The sequence below is a fragment of the Hyla sarda genome, chromosome 11, assembly GCF_029499605.1.
Source record: "Hyla sarda isolate aHylSar1 chromosome 11, aHylSar1.hap1, whole genome shotgun sequence".
NCBI classification, from domain to species: Eukaryota; Metazoa; Chordata; class Amphibia; order Anura; family Hylidae; genus Hyla; species Hyla sarda.
This window is the reverse complement of record NC_079199.1, coordinates 14,315,515-14,330,261: the sequence shown is the minus strand read 5'-3', so window position 1 is coordinate 14,330,261 and position 14,747 is coordinate 14,315,515. Positions and strand designations below refer to the sequence as shown.

General features: G+C 40.5%; 1 protein-coding gene across 7 annotated transcripts in view; it reads right to left on the bottom strand.

Annotated features, from left to right (window-relative positions):
* The window catches only part of EVL (Enah/Vasp-like), a 129,374-nt gene that overhangs the window by 72,662 nt on the left and 41,965 nt on the right, over positions 1-14,747 (bottom strand). The window contains exon 1 of one of the 7 annotated variants that reach the window (XM_056546740.1): positions 9,986-10,104. The exons of the other annotated variants lie outside the window; for them this stretch is intronic. Within the exon in view, the coding sequence (XP_056402715.1) occupies positions 9,986-9,996 (11 nt within the window). The 5' untranslated portion in view covers positions 9,997-10,104. Of the gene's footprint in view, positions 1-9,985; positions 10,105-14,747 lie in introns of those variants that run through there. 7 annotated transcript variants of the gene reach the window in all.

Sequence of the window (14,747 nt, the reverse complement as noted above, 5' to 3'; positions counted from 1 at the left end):
AAAAACGTAAAGCGCTATTCAACCATTATAACAGATGTTATGATTGGCACCGACCGGATCCTGACGAAGAGACCAGAACCCAAGGATAACTAGACAGCTAAGGAAAAAAATCCTAAATAATTCTGCAACTCTACAGCAGGGGGCAGCACGGGCCGATCGGTCTGATTGATTATGACACATTAAATATATTCATTAGAGATGAGTGAACTTACAGTAAATTCGATTCGTCATGAACTTCTCGGCTCGGCAGTTGATGACTTATCCTGCGTAAATTAGTTCAGCTTTACGGTGCTCCGGTGGGCTGGAAAAGGTGGATACATTCCTAGGAAAGAGTCTCCTAGGACTGTATCCACCTTTTCCAGCCCACCGGAGAACCGGAAAGCTGAACTAATTTATGCAGGAAAAGTAATCAACTGCCGAGCCGAGAAGTTCGTGACAAATCGAATTTACTGTAAGTTCGCTCATCCTCCCGCTGGGCGGGTGTAGGCGTTGGGTTAACTCTTTGGTGGCAAGTAACAAAAACTTGGATATGTAAGGGAGACTATCCAACTGCATTGGTTACAGTTTGTTGTCATTCTATGGATAGTTTCCTTGCAGCGCCCCTGCAGGACATATAAGGAATAGCGATCAAACATAAAAGAATAGCAAAATAGCAAAAGAAAAAAAAGGTCACCACAATAATTGCACAGAAATATATTCAGAAAAAATAAAAATAAAATACTGATTATGCTCGATTTCCATGCAGCACCCCTACAGGAAAAATAAAGCATTGCAACCTAGATATAAAAGGGGTACTCCGGTGGAAAACTTTTTTTTTTTTTTTTAAATCAACTGGTGCCAGAAAGTTAAACAGATTTGTAAATTACTTTGATTAATAAATCTTAATCCTTCCAGTACTTATTAGCTGCTGAATACTACAGAGGAAATTCTTTTCTTTTTGGAAAGACATCACAAGCACAGTGCTCTCTGCTGACATCTTTGTCCATTTTAGGAACTGTCCAGAGCAGCATATGTTTTCTATGGGGATTTTCTCCTACTCTGGACAGTTCCTAAAATGGACTGAGATGTCAGCAGAGAGCACTGTGCTCGTGATGTCAGCAGAGAGCTCTGTGTTCCGAAAAGAAAAGAATTTCCTCTGTAGTATTCAGCAGCTAAAAAGTACTGGAAGGATTAAGATTTTTTTTTTTTTTTAATAGAAGTAATTTACAAATCTATTTAACTTTCTGGCACCAGTTGATAAAAAAAAAAAAAAAGTTTTCCACCGGAGTACCCCTTTAAGGAATAGAAATCTATAAAAAAAATAAAAATAAACAAAAAGTCACCATAATCATCACACTAACTAAAAGAAATGTGATCAGAGAGCGGGTCATATTGCTCCCACACAAAAAAATAAATAAATGACCAAAACCATGATGTTCCTGTTTATGCTAAATTTCCTTGCAGCACCCCTACAGGAAAAATAATGCATTGCAACCCAGATATTATAGTCCAATCCCAGATAACTATAAAGATCAATGTTTCCCTACTGTTTAAACAAGTGTGTCTCCAGCTGTTGCAAAACTACAACTCCCAGCATGCCCGGACAGCCTTTGGCTGTCCGGGCATGCTGAGAGTTGTAGTTTTGCAACAGCTGGAGACACGCTGTTGGGGAAACACTTGGCTTTGATGTCTATTCCTTTGCTCTTCAGCGCTCCTGCAGGACAGGTGTGGTATTGCAAGCTGCTTACTAAAACACTGACGAATAGAACATTTAGTCCATTAGTTGATGGTGGGTCCAAAGCAATGGCCACCCATAAATGTAAACAATAGGTCAGCGACTATTTCTAAGGGAGGACAGATATCCCACTCAAACTACATATAACAGTGTCAGGACGACGATATACATGTTTACAGATATGGTTCTACTATTTTTGGGCCCTGACGTAGATCTTGCGGCTTGAGACACAAGACTCATTAAACCATAAGCGTCGATCATATGAACAAACCCAGCCTGGGGGCATCAATATGTACAACAATGGCGGTAACAAGGATTTCATCGACATGGACACTGGCTATGATGGGTTAATATATTACGTTGTAAGACAATAATAATATTAATGCTGCTTGAAGGTTTAATCAATATTTCTCTTAATTTCCTGTAAGACCATAAACTATCACCATAAAATCCCAAGGACACGAATATATATTTCTGTCTGTCAGTGATGGTAAGAATAAAAGATAGGACACAACAAGCTGGTTAACTGTGAATACAGCAGAATAGTGAGTGCAGCTCTGGAGTATAATACAGGATACAACTTAGGATCAGTACAGGATAAGTAATGTAATGTATGTACACAGTGACCTCACCAGCAGAATAGTGAGTACAGCTCAGGAGTATAATACAGGATATAACTCAGGATCAGTACAGGATAAGTAATGTATGTACACAGTGACCTCACCAGCAGAATAGTGAGTGCAGCTCTGGAGTATAATACAGGATATTACTCAGGATCAGTACAGGATAAGTAATGTATGTACACAGTGACCCCACCAGCAGAATAGTGAGTACAGCTCTGGTGTATAATACAGGATATAACTTAGGATCAGTACAGGATAAGTAATGTAATGAATGTACACAGTGACCTCACCAGCAGAATAGTGAGTACAGCTCTGGTGTATAATACAGGATATAACTCAGGATCAGTACAGGATAAGCAATGTAATGTATGTACACAGTGACCTCACCAGCAGAATAGTGAGTACAGCTCTGGAGTATAATAAAGGATATAACTCAGGATCAGTACAGGATAAGTAATGTAATGTATGTACACAGTGACCTCACCAGCAGAATAGTGAGTACAGCTCTGGGGTATAATACAGGATATAACTCAGGATAAGTACAGGATAAGTAATGTAATATATGTACACAGTGATCTCACCAGCAGAATAGTGAGTACAGCTCTGAAGTATAATACAGGATATAACTCAGGATAAGTACAGGATAAGTAATGTAATGTATGTACACAATGACCTCACCAGCAGAATAGTGAGTACAGCTCTGGAGAATAATACAGGATATAACTCAGGATCAGTACAGGATAAGTAATGTAATGTATGTACACAGTGACCTCACCAGCAGAATAGTGAGTACAGCTCTGGGGTATAATACAGGATATAACTCAGGATCAGTACAGGATAAGTAATGTAATGTATGTACACAGTGACCTCACCAGCAGAATAGTGAGTACAGCTCTAGAGTATAATACAGGATATAACTCAGGATCAGTACAGGATAAGTAATGTAATGTATGTACACAGTGACCCCTCACCAGCAGAATAGTGAGTACAGCTCTGGGGTATAATACAGGATATAACTCAGGATAAGTACAGGATAAGTAATGTAATATATGTACACAGTGATCTCACCAGCAGAATAGTGAGTACAGCTCTGAAGTATAATACAGGATATAACTCAGGATAAGTACAGGATAAGTAATGTAATGTATGTACACAATGACCTCACCAGCAGAATAGTGAGTACAGCTCTGGAGAATAATACAGGATATAACTCAGGATCAGTACAGGATAAGTAATGTAATGTATGTACACAGTGACCTCACCAGCAGAATAGTGAGTACAGCTCTGGGGTATAATACAGGATATAACTCAGGATCAGTACAGGATAAGTAATGTAATGTATGTACACAGTGACCTCACCAGCAGAATAGTGAGTACAGCTCTAGAGTATAATACAGGATATAACTCAGGATCAGTACAGGATAAGTAATGTAATGTATGTACACAGTGACCTCAACAGCAGAATAGTGAGTACAATGCTTGGGGAGTCTCTATGACTCTCTATAGATCCCCAACCCAAAGCAGAATTCTATGACTATTGCTTGAAGTGCACTTCCACCTATCAGCAATAGTGTTGCTCGCGAATATTCGCAATTCAAATATTATTCTCGAATATCGCATATTCGCGAATTCGCGAATTTCGCGAATATAGCGCTATATATTCGTAATTACGAATTTTCGTTTTTTTCTTTTCTTTTTTCTTCACAGTACACATCACAGTGATCATCCCTCTCTGCTTCCAGCTTGTGTGGTGTAAAGAAGGCTGTAATACTACTGTGTGAGACTGGCGTGCGAACATTCGCATATGCGAAAATTAGCATATGCTAATTTTCGCATATGTGAAAATTCGCGTATGCTAATTTTGTATATGTTAATTTTCGCATATGATAATTTTCGCATATGCGAATATTCGCATATGCGAGAATATAACGAATATGCGAATATTCGCGAATATATGACGAATATTCGTCCATATATTCGCGAATATTCGCGAATTCGAATATGGCCTATGCCGCTCAACACTAATCAGCAACATCTATCAATATCTTATCAAATAAAGATCCTGAAGATAACAAAGATCATCTCAATCCACTGAACTGAGGACCTTACAATAAAATCCTAATACAGTAATTAACAATGTACCATAAAACTTGAATATGCAGGTGGAGAATGAGGCGATAATAATGCTTCAATAGTCCTGTATTATGATCAATATTTAACTACATTATTATCTAAATGCAAAGTACTGTTCAATCTTATCAGCAACTACAGACACCAGGAGAACAAATACAGAAGAGGTCCACGAAGGGTTACAGGCAGAAATATGACGCAGCAGGAAGCTGTTTATCAATACAAAAAGATAAAGTACAAAATACTAAATACAAAATACAAGAATAAAGACAGAAGGTGAGAAGATTAGGGAGGGTGATAAGGGAAAGGGAACAATATGGGAAACATTTACAGATCTGCTATCACTACAAATAACTCCTAAAACGCTCTAGCACAAAAATAAATAAAAAATAGAAATTTAAACTTCTGGATTTTTTTTTTTTTTTATCTCCCACTGAGTAAAGTTCTTCAAAGATTCTGCATATAATAAATGTGTCAAAAAACAGACTACACTGACACAATTACCATTTATACTGAAGATACAACCTCTGTCAGATGGGGGGTACCATTGCAACAAAAACACAGAAAAGTAGTAAATATTTGAGCAAAATAAAACTTATGGGAAATCCCCCTATACTACCCTACAGCCATTGTGTAAGAATGTAACTAATTCTATCCACTATGTACAAGAATATACAAATACTATAATACTGCTCCTATGTACAAGAATATAACTACTATAATACTGCTTCTATATACAAGAATATAACTACTATAATACTGCCCCCTATATACAAGAATATAACTACTATAATACTGCCCCCTATATACAAGAATATAACTACTATAATACTGCCTCCTATATACAATAATATAACTACTATAATACTGCTTCTATATACAAGAATATAACTACTATAATACTGCTTCTATATACAAGAATATAACTAATATAATACTGCTCCTATGTACAAGAATATAACTACTATAATACTGCCTCCTATATACAAGAATATAACTACTATAATACTGCCTCCTATATTCAAGAATATAACTACTATAATACTGTCTCCTATATACAAGAATATAACTACTATAATACTGCTCCTATATACAAGAATATAACTACTATAATACTACCTCCTATATACAAGAATATAACTACTATAATACTGCTTCTATATACAAGAATATAACTACTATAATACTGCTTCTATATACAAGAATATAACTACTATAATACTGCCCCCTATATACAAGAATATAACTACTATAATACTGCTCCATATATACAAGAATATAACTACTATAATACTGCTTCTATATACAAGAATATAACTACTATAATACTGCCCCCTATATACAAGAATATAACTACTATAATACTGCCCCCTATATACAAGAATATAACTACTATAATACTGCCTCCTATATACAAGAATATAACTACTATAATACTGCTCCTATGTACAAGAATATAACTACTATAATACTGCTTCTATATACAAGAATATAACTACTATAATACTGCCCCCTATATACAAGAATATAACTACTATAATACTGCTCCTATATACAAGAATATAACTACTATAATACTGCCTCCTATATACAAGAATATAACTACTATAATACTGCTCCTATATACAAGAATATAACTACTATAATACTGCCTCCTATATACAAGAATATAACTACTATAATACTGCTCCTATATACAAGAATATAACTACTATAATACTGCCCCTATATACAAGAATATAACTACCATAATACTGCCTCCTATATACAAGAATATAACTACTATAATACTGCTACTATATACAAGAATATAACTACTATAATACTGCCCCTATATACAAGAATATAACTACTATAATACTGCTCCTATGTACAAGAATATAACTACTATAATACTGCCCCTATATACAAGAATATAACTACTATAAGACTGCCTCTATGTACAAGAATATAACTACTATAATACTGCCCCTATATACAAGAATATAACTACTATAATACTGCCTCTATGTACAAGAATATAACTACTATAATACTGCTGCTATATACAAGTATATATCTACTATAATACTGTCTCCTATATACAAGAATATATCTACTATAATACTGTCTCCTATATACAAGAATATAACTACTATAATACTGCCCCCTATATACAAGAATATATCTACTATAATACTATCTCCTATATACAAGAATATAACTACTATAATACTGCCCCCTATATACAAGAATATAACTACTATAATACCGCTCCCTATATACAAGAATATAACTACTATAATACTGCTCCTATGTACAAGAATATAACTACTATAATACTGCCCCTATATACAAGAATATATCTACTATAATACTGCTCCTATGTACAAGTCTATAACCTATGTAATACTGAGTAACATAGTAGAAGATGCAGGTTATGTGCTATAATACTTGATGTAATATTAGTTGAACTTGGAAGGAAATAGGTAACAACCACAAGTAGAATTCTCAGTGTTCACATTATTATTTTTACTGACAACAGTCAAACCAAGACCTGTGCAGCTTCACAGCAGAGCTGAGGCATCTAACCAGGCAACAACCACAGTTCCGGTCCTAAATATGAAAGTTAGAAGGGTGACAATTTCCCTGATTAACATTCAGTTCTCTTTCTCCTTTTAAGTTTTTACTTATCCTGTACTGATCCTGAGTTATATCCTGTATTATACTCCAGAGCTGTACTCACTATTCTGCTGGTGAGGTCACTGTGTACATACATTACATTACTTATCCTGTACTGATCCTGAGTTATATCCTGTATTATACTCCAGAGCTGTACTCACTATTCTGCTGGTGGGGTCACTGTGTACATACATTACATTACTTATCCTGTACTGATCCTGAGTTATATCCTGTATTATACTCCAGAGCTGCAGTCACTATTCTGCTGGTAGGGTCACTGTGTAATATAATGCATATACACAGTAACCCCACCAGCAGAATAGTGAGTACAATACGTAAACAGTGCATAAACCAGAGGAAAATAAATTAACAAGGGGAAAGGAAACACAAAAAGAAATAGGACTAAAGAGAAGAAAAGCTCTAGAAAAGGATACTTGACCTCGTTGAAGTTCCTCCGCCATGTTACAGAGTGGTGTATCCGCTTCATCCTACAACATCTGAAAGGCGTAATGGTCCTAAGTTGTTGCTAAGGGACGCTCAACAGTACCAATCAGTATGTCTAAATGGTAAAACAAAAGCCTCAATTTTGGACCTATTATAGTGCGCAACCAGAAACGTCCGCCATTTGGCAACGAACTTCCTTGCATTTCTCTCCCTATGTCTCTCTGTGTCCAGTCTGTCGACCTCCAGGAAGGATTTAATCTCCTCAACCACGTCAGCCAGTACTGGCATGTTGGTTTGGATCCAGTCTCTGAAAAGGACACGTTTCGCAACCAACAGGATGACATGAAGGAAGCGAGGAACACCGCGCAGTCCGGCTGCCACAGATACCTCAGGGTCTACACACTGGAAGAGAAGAGTCTGAGGGGGCATAGGAAACCGCACTTTCCAGTACCTAGCAAAATGTCTCCCCCAAAACGTCTGAGTTCTTGGGCATCCCCATATCCCGTGAAAGAAATCCGTGCCAGGACTAAAACACTTTGGGCAGGATGTAATTCTATCAGGAAATGCCGGAGAAGCCGGGAGATTGAATCCCAGATAGACAAAATGCATCAGTTTGAAAACGGTTCCCCTCCAGAGTCCACTGATAACATTGGCTCGAACCTTGGCCCAGCCGTCCAAGATCTTGTCACGAGCCCCCCACGCTGAGAGCCGGAGCCGGGAGCTCTTGTCGTCATAGCCCCGCCCCCTCATGACATCACACTCACCCCTTCAATGCAAGTCTATGGGAGGGGGCTAGGAAAATCAAGATGTCGTCAGCAAAAAGGGTCAATTTGATCTCCGTTCTCTGAATCGAGACCCCGCAGAATAACGCGGATTCTTCTAAGTATCTCTGAAGAGGTTCCAGGGCCAGAATAAATAATAGGGGAGAGAGGGGGCAACCCTGTCTCATTCCCTTAAAAAAGGGAATGGTTGGGAGAGGAAGCCGAAAGTATGGAGCTGAGCTCGAGGGGAGGAGTACAGACCCCCCTAAAAAGGTACGAAAATGGCCTACAATCCCCACTTTGTCCTGCACCATCCCCAGCCAGTCCTACCTTACGTTGTTAAAAGCATTCTTGGCATCAAGGGCCAACAGCATGGGCGATTCTCCTGGCCAGGGGTGATGTTGTACCCTGTCCAAAACTGTTAGTACTTTACGTATGTTCGCTACGGCCGACCTATTACGTACAAAGCTGACCTGTGAGTGGCCTATGAGAGAGGGAAGGAATGCACTTAGGCGGTCCACCAAAATTTTTGACACCAATTTAAGGGAGGTGGCAGGACAGAACTGTAGGGAGGCGGCCGGACAGAACTGTAGGGAGGCGGCGGAACGGAACTGTAGGAAGGCGGCGGGACGGAACTGTAGGGAGGCGGCGGGACGGAACTGTAAGGAGGCGGCGGGAAGGAACTGTAGGGAGGTGGCGGGACGGAACTGTAGGAAGGCGGCGGGACGGAACTGTAGGGAGGCGGCGGGACGGAACTGTAAGGAGGCGGCGGGATGGAACTGTAGGGAGGTGGCGGGACAGAACTGTAGGAAGGCGGCGGGACGGAATTGTAGGGAGGCGGCGGGACGGAACTGTAAGGAGGCGGCGGGATGGAACTGTTGGGAGGCGGCAGGACGGAACTGTAGGGAGGCGGCGGGACGGAACTGTAGGGCAGTGGCGGGACGGAACTGTAGGGCAGTGGCAGGACGAAACTGTAGGGAGGCGGCGGGACGGAACTGTAGGGAGGTGACGGGACGGAACTGTAGGGAGGCAGCGGGACAGAACTGTAGGGATGCGGCAGGATGGAACTGTAGGGGGCGGCGGGACGGAACTGTAGGGGGATGGCGGGACGGAACAGTAGGGAGGAGGCATGACGGAACTGTAGGGAGGAGGCGGGACGGAACTGTAGGAAGGCGGCGGGACGGAACTGTTGGGAGGCGGGGGGACGGAACTGTAGGGAGGCGGCGGGACGGAACTGTAGGGAGGCGGCGGGACAGAACTGTAGGGAGGCGGCGGCGGGACGGAACTGTAGGGAGGCGGCGGGACAGTGTTTGCCTAGCGTCTGACTGCCCCACCCGCAGCAGCCTTATGAGCACCGGCGCCAACTAATCGTCCCATTATTCGATAACGGTATTCGTCGACAACGAATCCCGTTATTGAATTTTATTGATTTTAACGAATAATCGTTGCAGCCCTAGTCCAGTATATTCTTTTCTTAAAGGACACCTGCCACCCCCCAAGACATCTCAATCTGTTGGAAAACCACAACTCCCAGTATGCCCGGACAGCCTCCGGGAATGCTGGGAGTTGTGGTTCTGTAACAGTTGAAGGGAACTTAATTGGGAAACACTGTTATAAAATGACACAAGCCATTCCCAGCACTATGGGCTTACCTAGATGCCATGGCGACAGCGCAAAAGACAAAGAGCCTGCTCAAAACGTGACCGGTCCGCTCGCATGACACTGATGCTCCTCTTTAACTTCAATAACACTTGTTTGTACGTAGACAGAACTATATGAGAAAAAGAAAACGTACAGGAAGAGGATGTTTTACCAAAAGTAGCCCGAGCAGGAAGTGTACGCGCTCATGGTGGAAGAACCGAAACAGCTCGATCGTATCATTCATACATCTGAGCCGAAATAAAGATTTAAAGGGGTACTCCGGTGGAAAACAATTTCTTTTCATATCAACTGGCTTTAGAAAGTTAAACAGATTTGTAAATTACTTCTATATAAAAATCTTAATCCTTCCAGTACTTATCAGCTGCTGTATGCTCTAGAGGATGTTGTGTAGTTCTTTCCAGTCTGACCACAGTGCTCTCTGCTGACACCTCTGTCCGTGTAAGGAACTGTCCAGAGCAGGGGCAAATCCCCAGAGCAAACCTCTCCTGCTCTAAACAGTTCCTGACATGGACAGAGGTGGCAGCAGAGAGCACTGTGGTCAGACTGAAAAGAACTATACAACTTCCTGTGGAGCATACAGCAGCTGATAAGTACTGGAAGGAGTAAAAAAATTTTATAGAAGTAATTGACGAATTTGTATATTTTTCTGGCACCAGTTGATTTGGAAAACATTTTTTTTCTACTAGAGTACCCCTTTAAGTATTAAGTTAAAGGGGTTATCCAGGTGTTGCGCTGTTTTTGGAAGAAATTTGCTCTGTTTTTGTGTCACAAGATAACCCCTTTGAGATCATTGGTGGTTAAACTGGGCCCATTGTTGTCCATCTGCGTGTTTATGTTCTTTAATGGGGGATCCATCAGAGTTTACAGATATAAAGGGGTTCTCTGCTTTGACAAACCCCAATTACTTGAAGAGTTTACCCCTACCCCCAATTAAAAATTTAATGAAGAGTGCCCCCCCAAGCCAATTACAGGATATCTAGTTGCTGGGTCCACTAGTGATAAGCTGTACTGGTAGCAAGTGATCAAATATTCTACAGCACCCCCGCAGGAGAAATGAAGCATTGCACAATTTTCATGAGCAGTCTGTATAATGTGAAGACATATCTGGGGTTCTGTATGCATTTACTGGGGTCTGTTTGTTTAGGGTAGTGTTTCTAAGTTAGTGTGCCTCCAGCTGTTGCAAAACTTCAACTCCCAGCATGCCTGGACAGCCAAAGGCATGCTAGAAGTTTAACCAGTGTTCCTCTATCAGTGTTTCCCAACCAGAGTGACTCCAGCTGTTGCAAAACTACAACTCCCTGCATGCCCAGACAGCCTTTGGACCAGTTATCAGTGTTTCCCAACCAAAGTGACTCCAGCTGTTGCAAAACTACAGCTCCCAGCATGCCCAGACAGCCGAAGGCTGTCTGGGCATGCTGGGAGTTGTAGTTTTGCAACAGCTAAAGAGACTCAGGTTGGGAAACACTGGAATAACCAGAAATACTTGTCATTCACGAGTCTGGGAAAGCTGGGTGACAAAGCAAATGGTGTTATTTTGGCACCTTTTTCCCCCCACAAACCGATATAATGGTTGATTCAAGTTTTTTATGTTCCTAGTAAACTTGGGTGATAACTATATACATCTGCCGCTTCTTACCCAGTTTTCCCAGGCTCCTGAGTGGTTAGGTTGTCTGGTTATACAGCCATACATTCTCTGCACTTTAGATTACTATAAAAGGAGGGCACATTTGCCTTATGTATAGGTATATGGGGAAGTTGGGTGACAACTAATATGGCTACTGCTTGTTACCCAGCTTTTCCCAGAAGACGGCCTAGTCATTTAATTATGCTCCTAGATAGCTACACAATGAGGCAGATTTGTCCTTCTGGTGTCTGAAAAAGCTGGATGAGCTTTGTTTGGGGTTTTCAGTCCTTAAATATAAACAATAACGTTTACTCAATATATAAATATAAACAATAACGTATAATCTCGTAGTGTGAACGGTGGCCAAGCCTATGGGTTCGCTTTGAGTTTTCCCAACCAGTGTGCCTCCAGCTGTTGCAAAACTACAACTCCCAGCATGTCCGGGACAGCCTTTGGGATATTTGTTCCACAACAGAGTAAAGTTTTGTTTACAAATATTCATGTTATTTCTATTTACAATCTTGCATCATGATTGGTTGTATCACAATACAATCGTCCACACACAACACACATGAGATTTACAACAGATGTAGCTATTGTTTATATAAACTAAAAATAAATAAATACATTCTATTTTGTTGCAGACGTCTCCCAGTATGGAATATCCGAACATTGGATAAAATAACCTTGTCCGGCCGCTTACAGTCATCGTTCTGATGGATCCTGCATCACAGCCTGTAGCCCGATCATAGTCATTATAATGTACTGCAGCGACTATTAATAGGGCCTCCGATGTGTCAGACATGTGATCTGCATCAGGCATCTACTTGATATTCACGCCTCTATTTTCGTGAGAACCACGGAGGAGCAGAAGTTTGTATACCCTTATACTTAGAAGTCCACAAAGAAATCTGTATTAAAGTGGTACTCTGGAGAAAAGAAAGTGCTATCTTAATCCTCCCAGTACTTATCAGCTGCTGTATGCTCCACAGGAAGGTGTGTAGTTCTTTCCAGTCTGACCACAGTGCTCTCTGCTGCCACCTCTGTCCGTGTGGGGTACTGTCCAGAGCATAAGCAAATCCTCAGAACAAACCTCTCCTGCTCTGGACAGTTCCTGACATGGACAGAGGTGGCAGCAGAGAGCACTGTGGTCAGACTGGAAAGAACTACACACCTTCCTCTGGAGCATACAGCAGCTGATAAGTACTGGAAGGGTTAAGATTTTTAAATAGAAGTAATTTACAAATCTGTTTAGCTTTCTTCCACCAGTTGATTTGGCAAAAACTTGTTCCCCTCTGGAGTACCCCTTTAAAGGGTTACTCCGCTCCCCAGCGTCCGGAACCCAAAGTTCTGAACGCTGAGTGCTTCTATGTTCACTCCCGCCCCCTCGTGATGTTACGCCCCGCCCCCTCAATGAAAGTCAATCACGCCCCCTCCCATAGGCTTGCATTGAGGGGGCGGGACGGGGCGGGACGTGATGTCACGAGGAGGTGGGCGTGAACACGGAAGTTCCGTACTCTGGGGAGCGGAGTAACTCTTTAAAAGGTAAGTCATCCAAGGTTAAAGAACGGAGCTCATTTCTTGCAAACACAGCACCCCCCCTGTCCTCAGGCTGCATGTGGTATTGCAGCTCAGTTCCATTGAAATGAATGTAGCCAAGTTGCAGTACCACTCACAACCTAAGGACAGGGTGGTGCTATTTTTGGAAGAAATTATCTCTGTTTACCCCTTTAACAAACAGGTGCTGGAAAACCAACATGAGTAGTGGGACTAGGATATTTTTCATTAAAAATCACAAAATCTCTATTAAAAGTTGTAGGGGGTTCACCCAGCTTTTCTTGACTTCTTAAAGGTAGTTTAGCCTAATTTCACATTCCGACAAGCTGTCAAGGAATCTGGGTGACAATCCATGCAGAAAGACCTTAACCCCTTAAACTGACTCCTTAATTTACACCTTAAAGGGGTACTCCCCTGGAAAACATTTTTTTTTTAAATCAACTGGTGCCAGAAAGTTAAACAGATTTGTAAATTACTTCTATTAAAAAATCTTAATCCTTCCAGTACTTATCAGCTTCTATTTGCTCCACAGGAAGTTTTTTTCTTTTTGAATTTCCTTTCTTGTTGACCACAGTGCTCTCTGCTGACACCTCTGTCCATTTTAGGAACTATCCAGAGTAGGAGCAAATGCCCACAGCAAACCTATCCTGCTCTGGACAGTTCTTAAAATGGACAGAGGTGTCAGCAGAGAGCACTGTGGTCAGACAGAAAGGAAATTCAAAAAGAAAAGAACTTTCTGTGGAGCAAATAGAAGCTGATAAGTACTAGAAGGATTAAGATTTTTTAATAGAAGTAATTTACAAATCTTTTTAACTTTCTGGCAACAGTTGATTTAAAAAATAAATAAAAAAAAATGTTTTCCTGGGGAGTACCCCTTTAAAATATTCAAATCATCCACCCTTTACCTTTCTTTCAAATAAAAAAGTGTAAACACACACAAAGAAGAAATAAAAAATTGGTCTGAAAAATTAAAACATAATGATACCAAACAGTCATTGGCGTAAACGAAAAAAATTAAAATTTATAAAAACATAATATTTGGGGTTTTTGGATCATATCCATAAAAAAATGGGCTAAAAAGGGATCAGAAAGATCAATAACAAAATGGTACCGAAACCTTTAAACAGCCTGGTATATGGAAAATTAAGACTGGTATGGGGGGGGGGGGGGGGGGGGCGCAGAAAATAACAAGATATACAAAAAAAAAATTAAGGTTTATTTAAAAAACAAAATAATAATAATAATAATAGTAAAACATAAAACATAACGGAAACTATAAAAATTAGGTAATGATGTAATCCTGACAACCTAAATATTCAAGATAATCAGTTATACAGCACGGTGAACGGCGTTACAAAGAAGCTATTGCAAAACTACAACTCCCAGCATGCCCGGACAGCCTTTGGCTGTCCAGGCATGCTGGGAGTTGTAGTTTTGCAACAGATTGAGATGCCTTGGGCGGTGGCAGGTGTCATTTAAGAAAAGAATATACTGGGCTGGTGAGCAATAAATATATGCATGCTATACTGTATGTGACATAATATATACATTCATCTCAGCCAAAGGCTAAG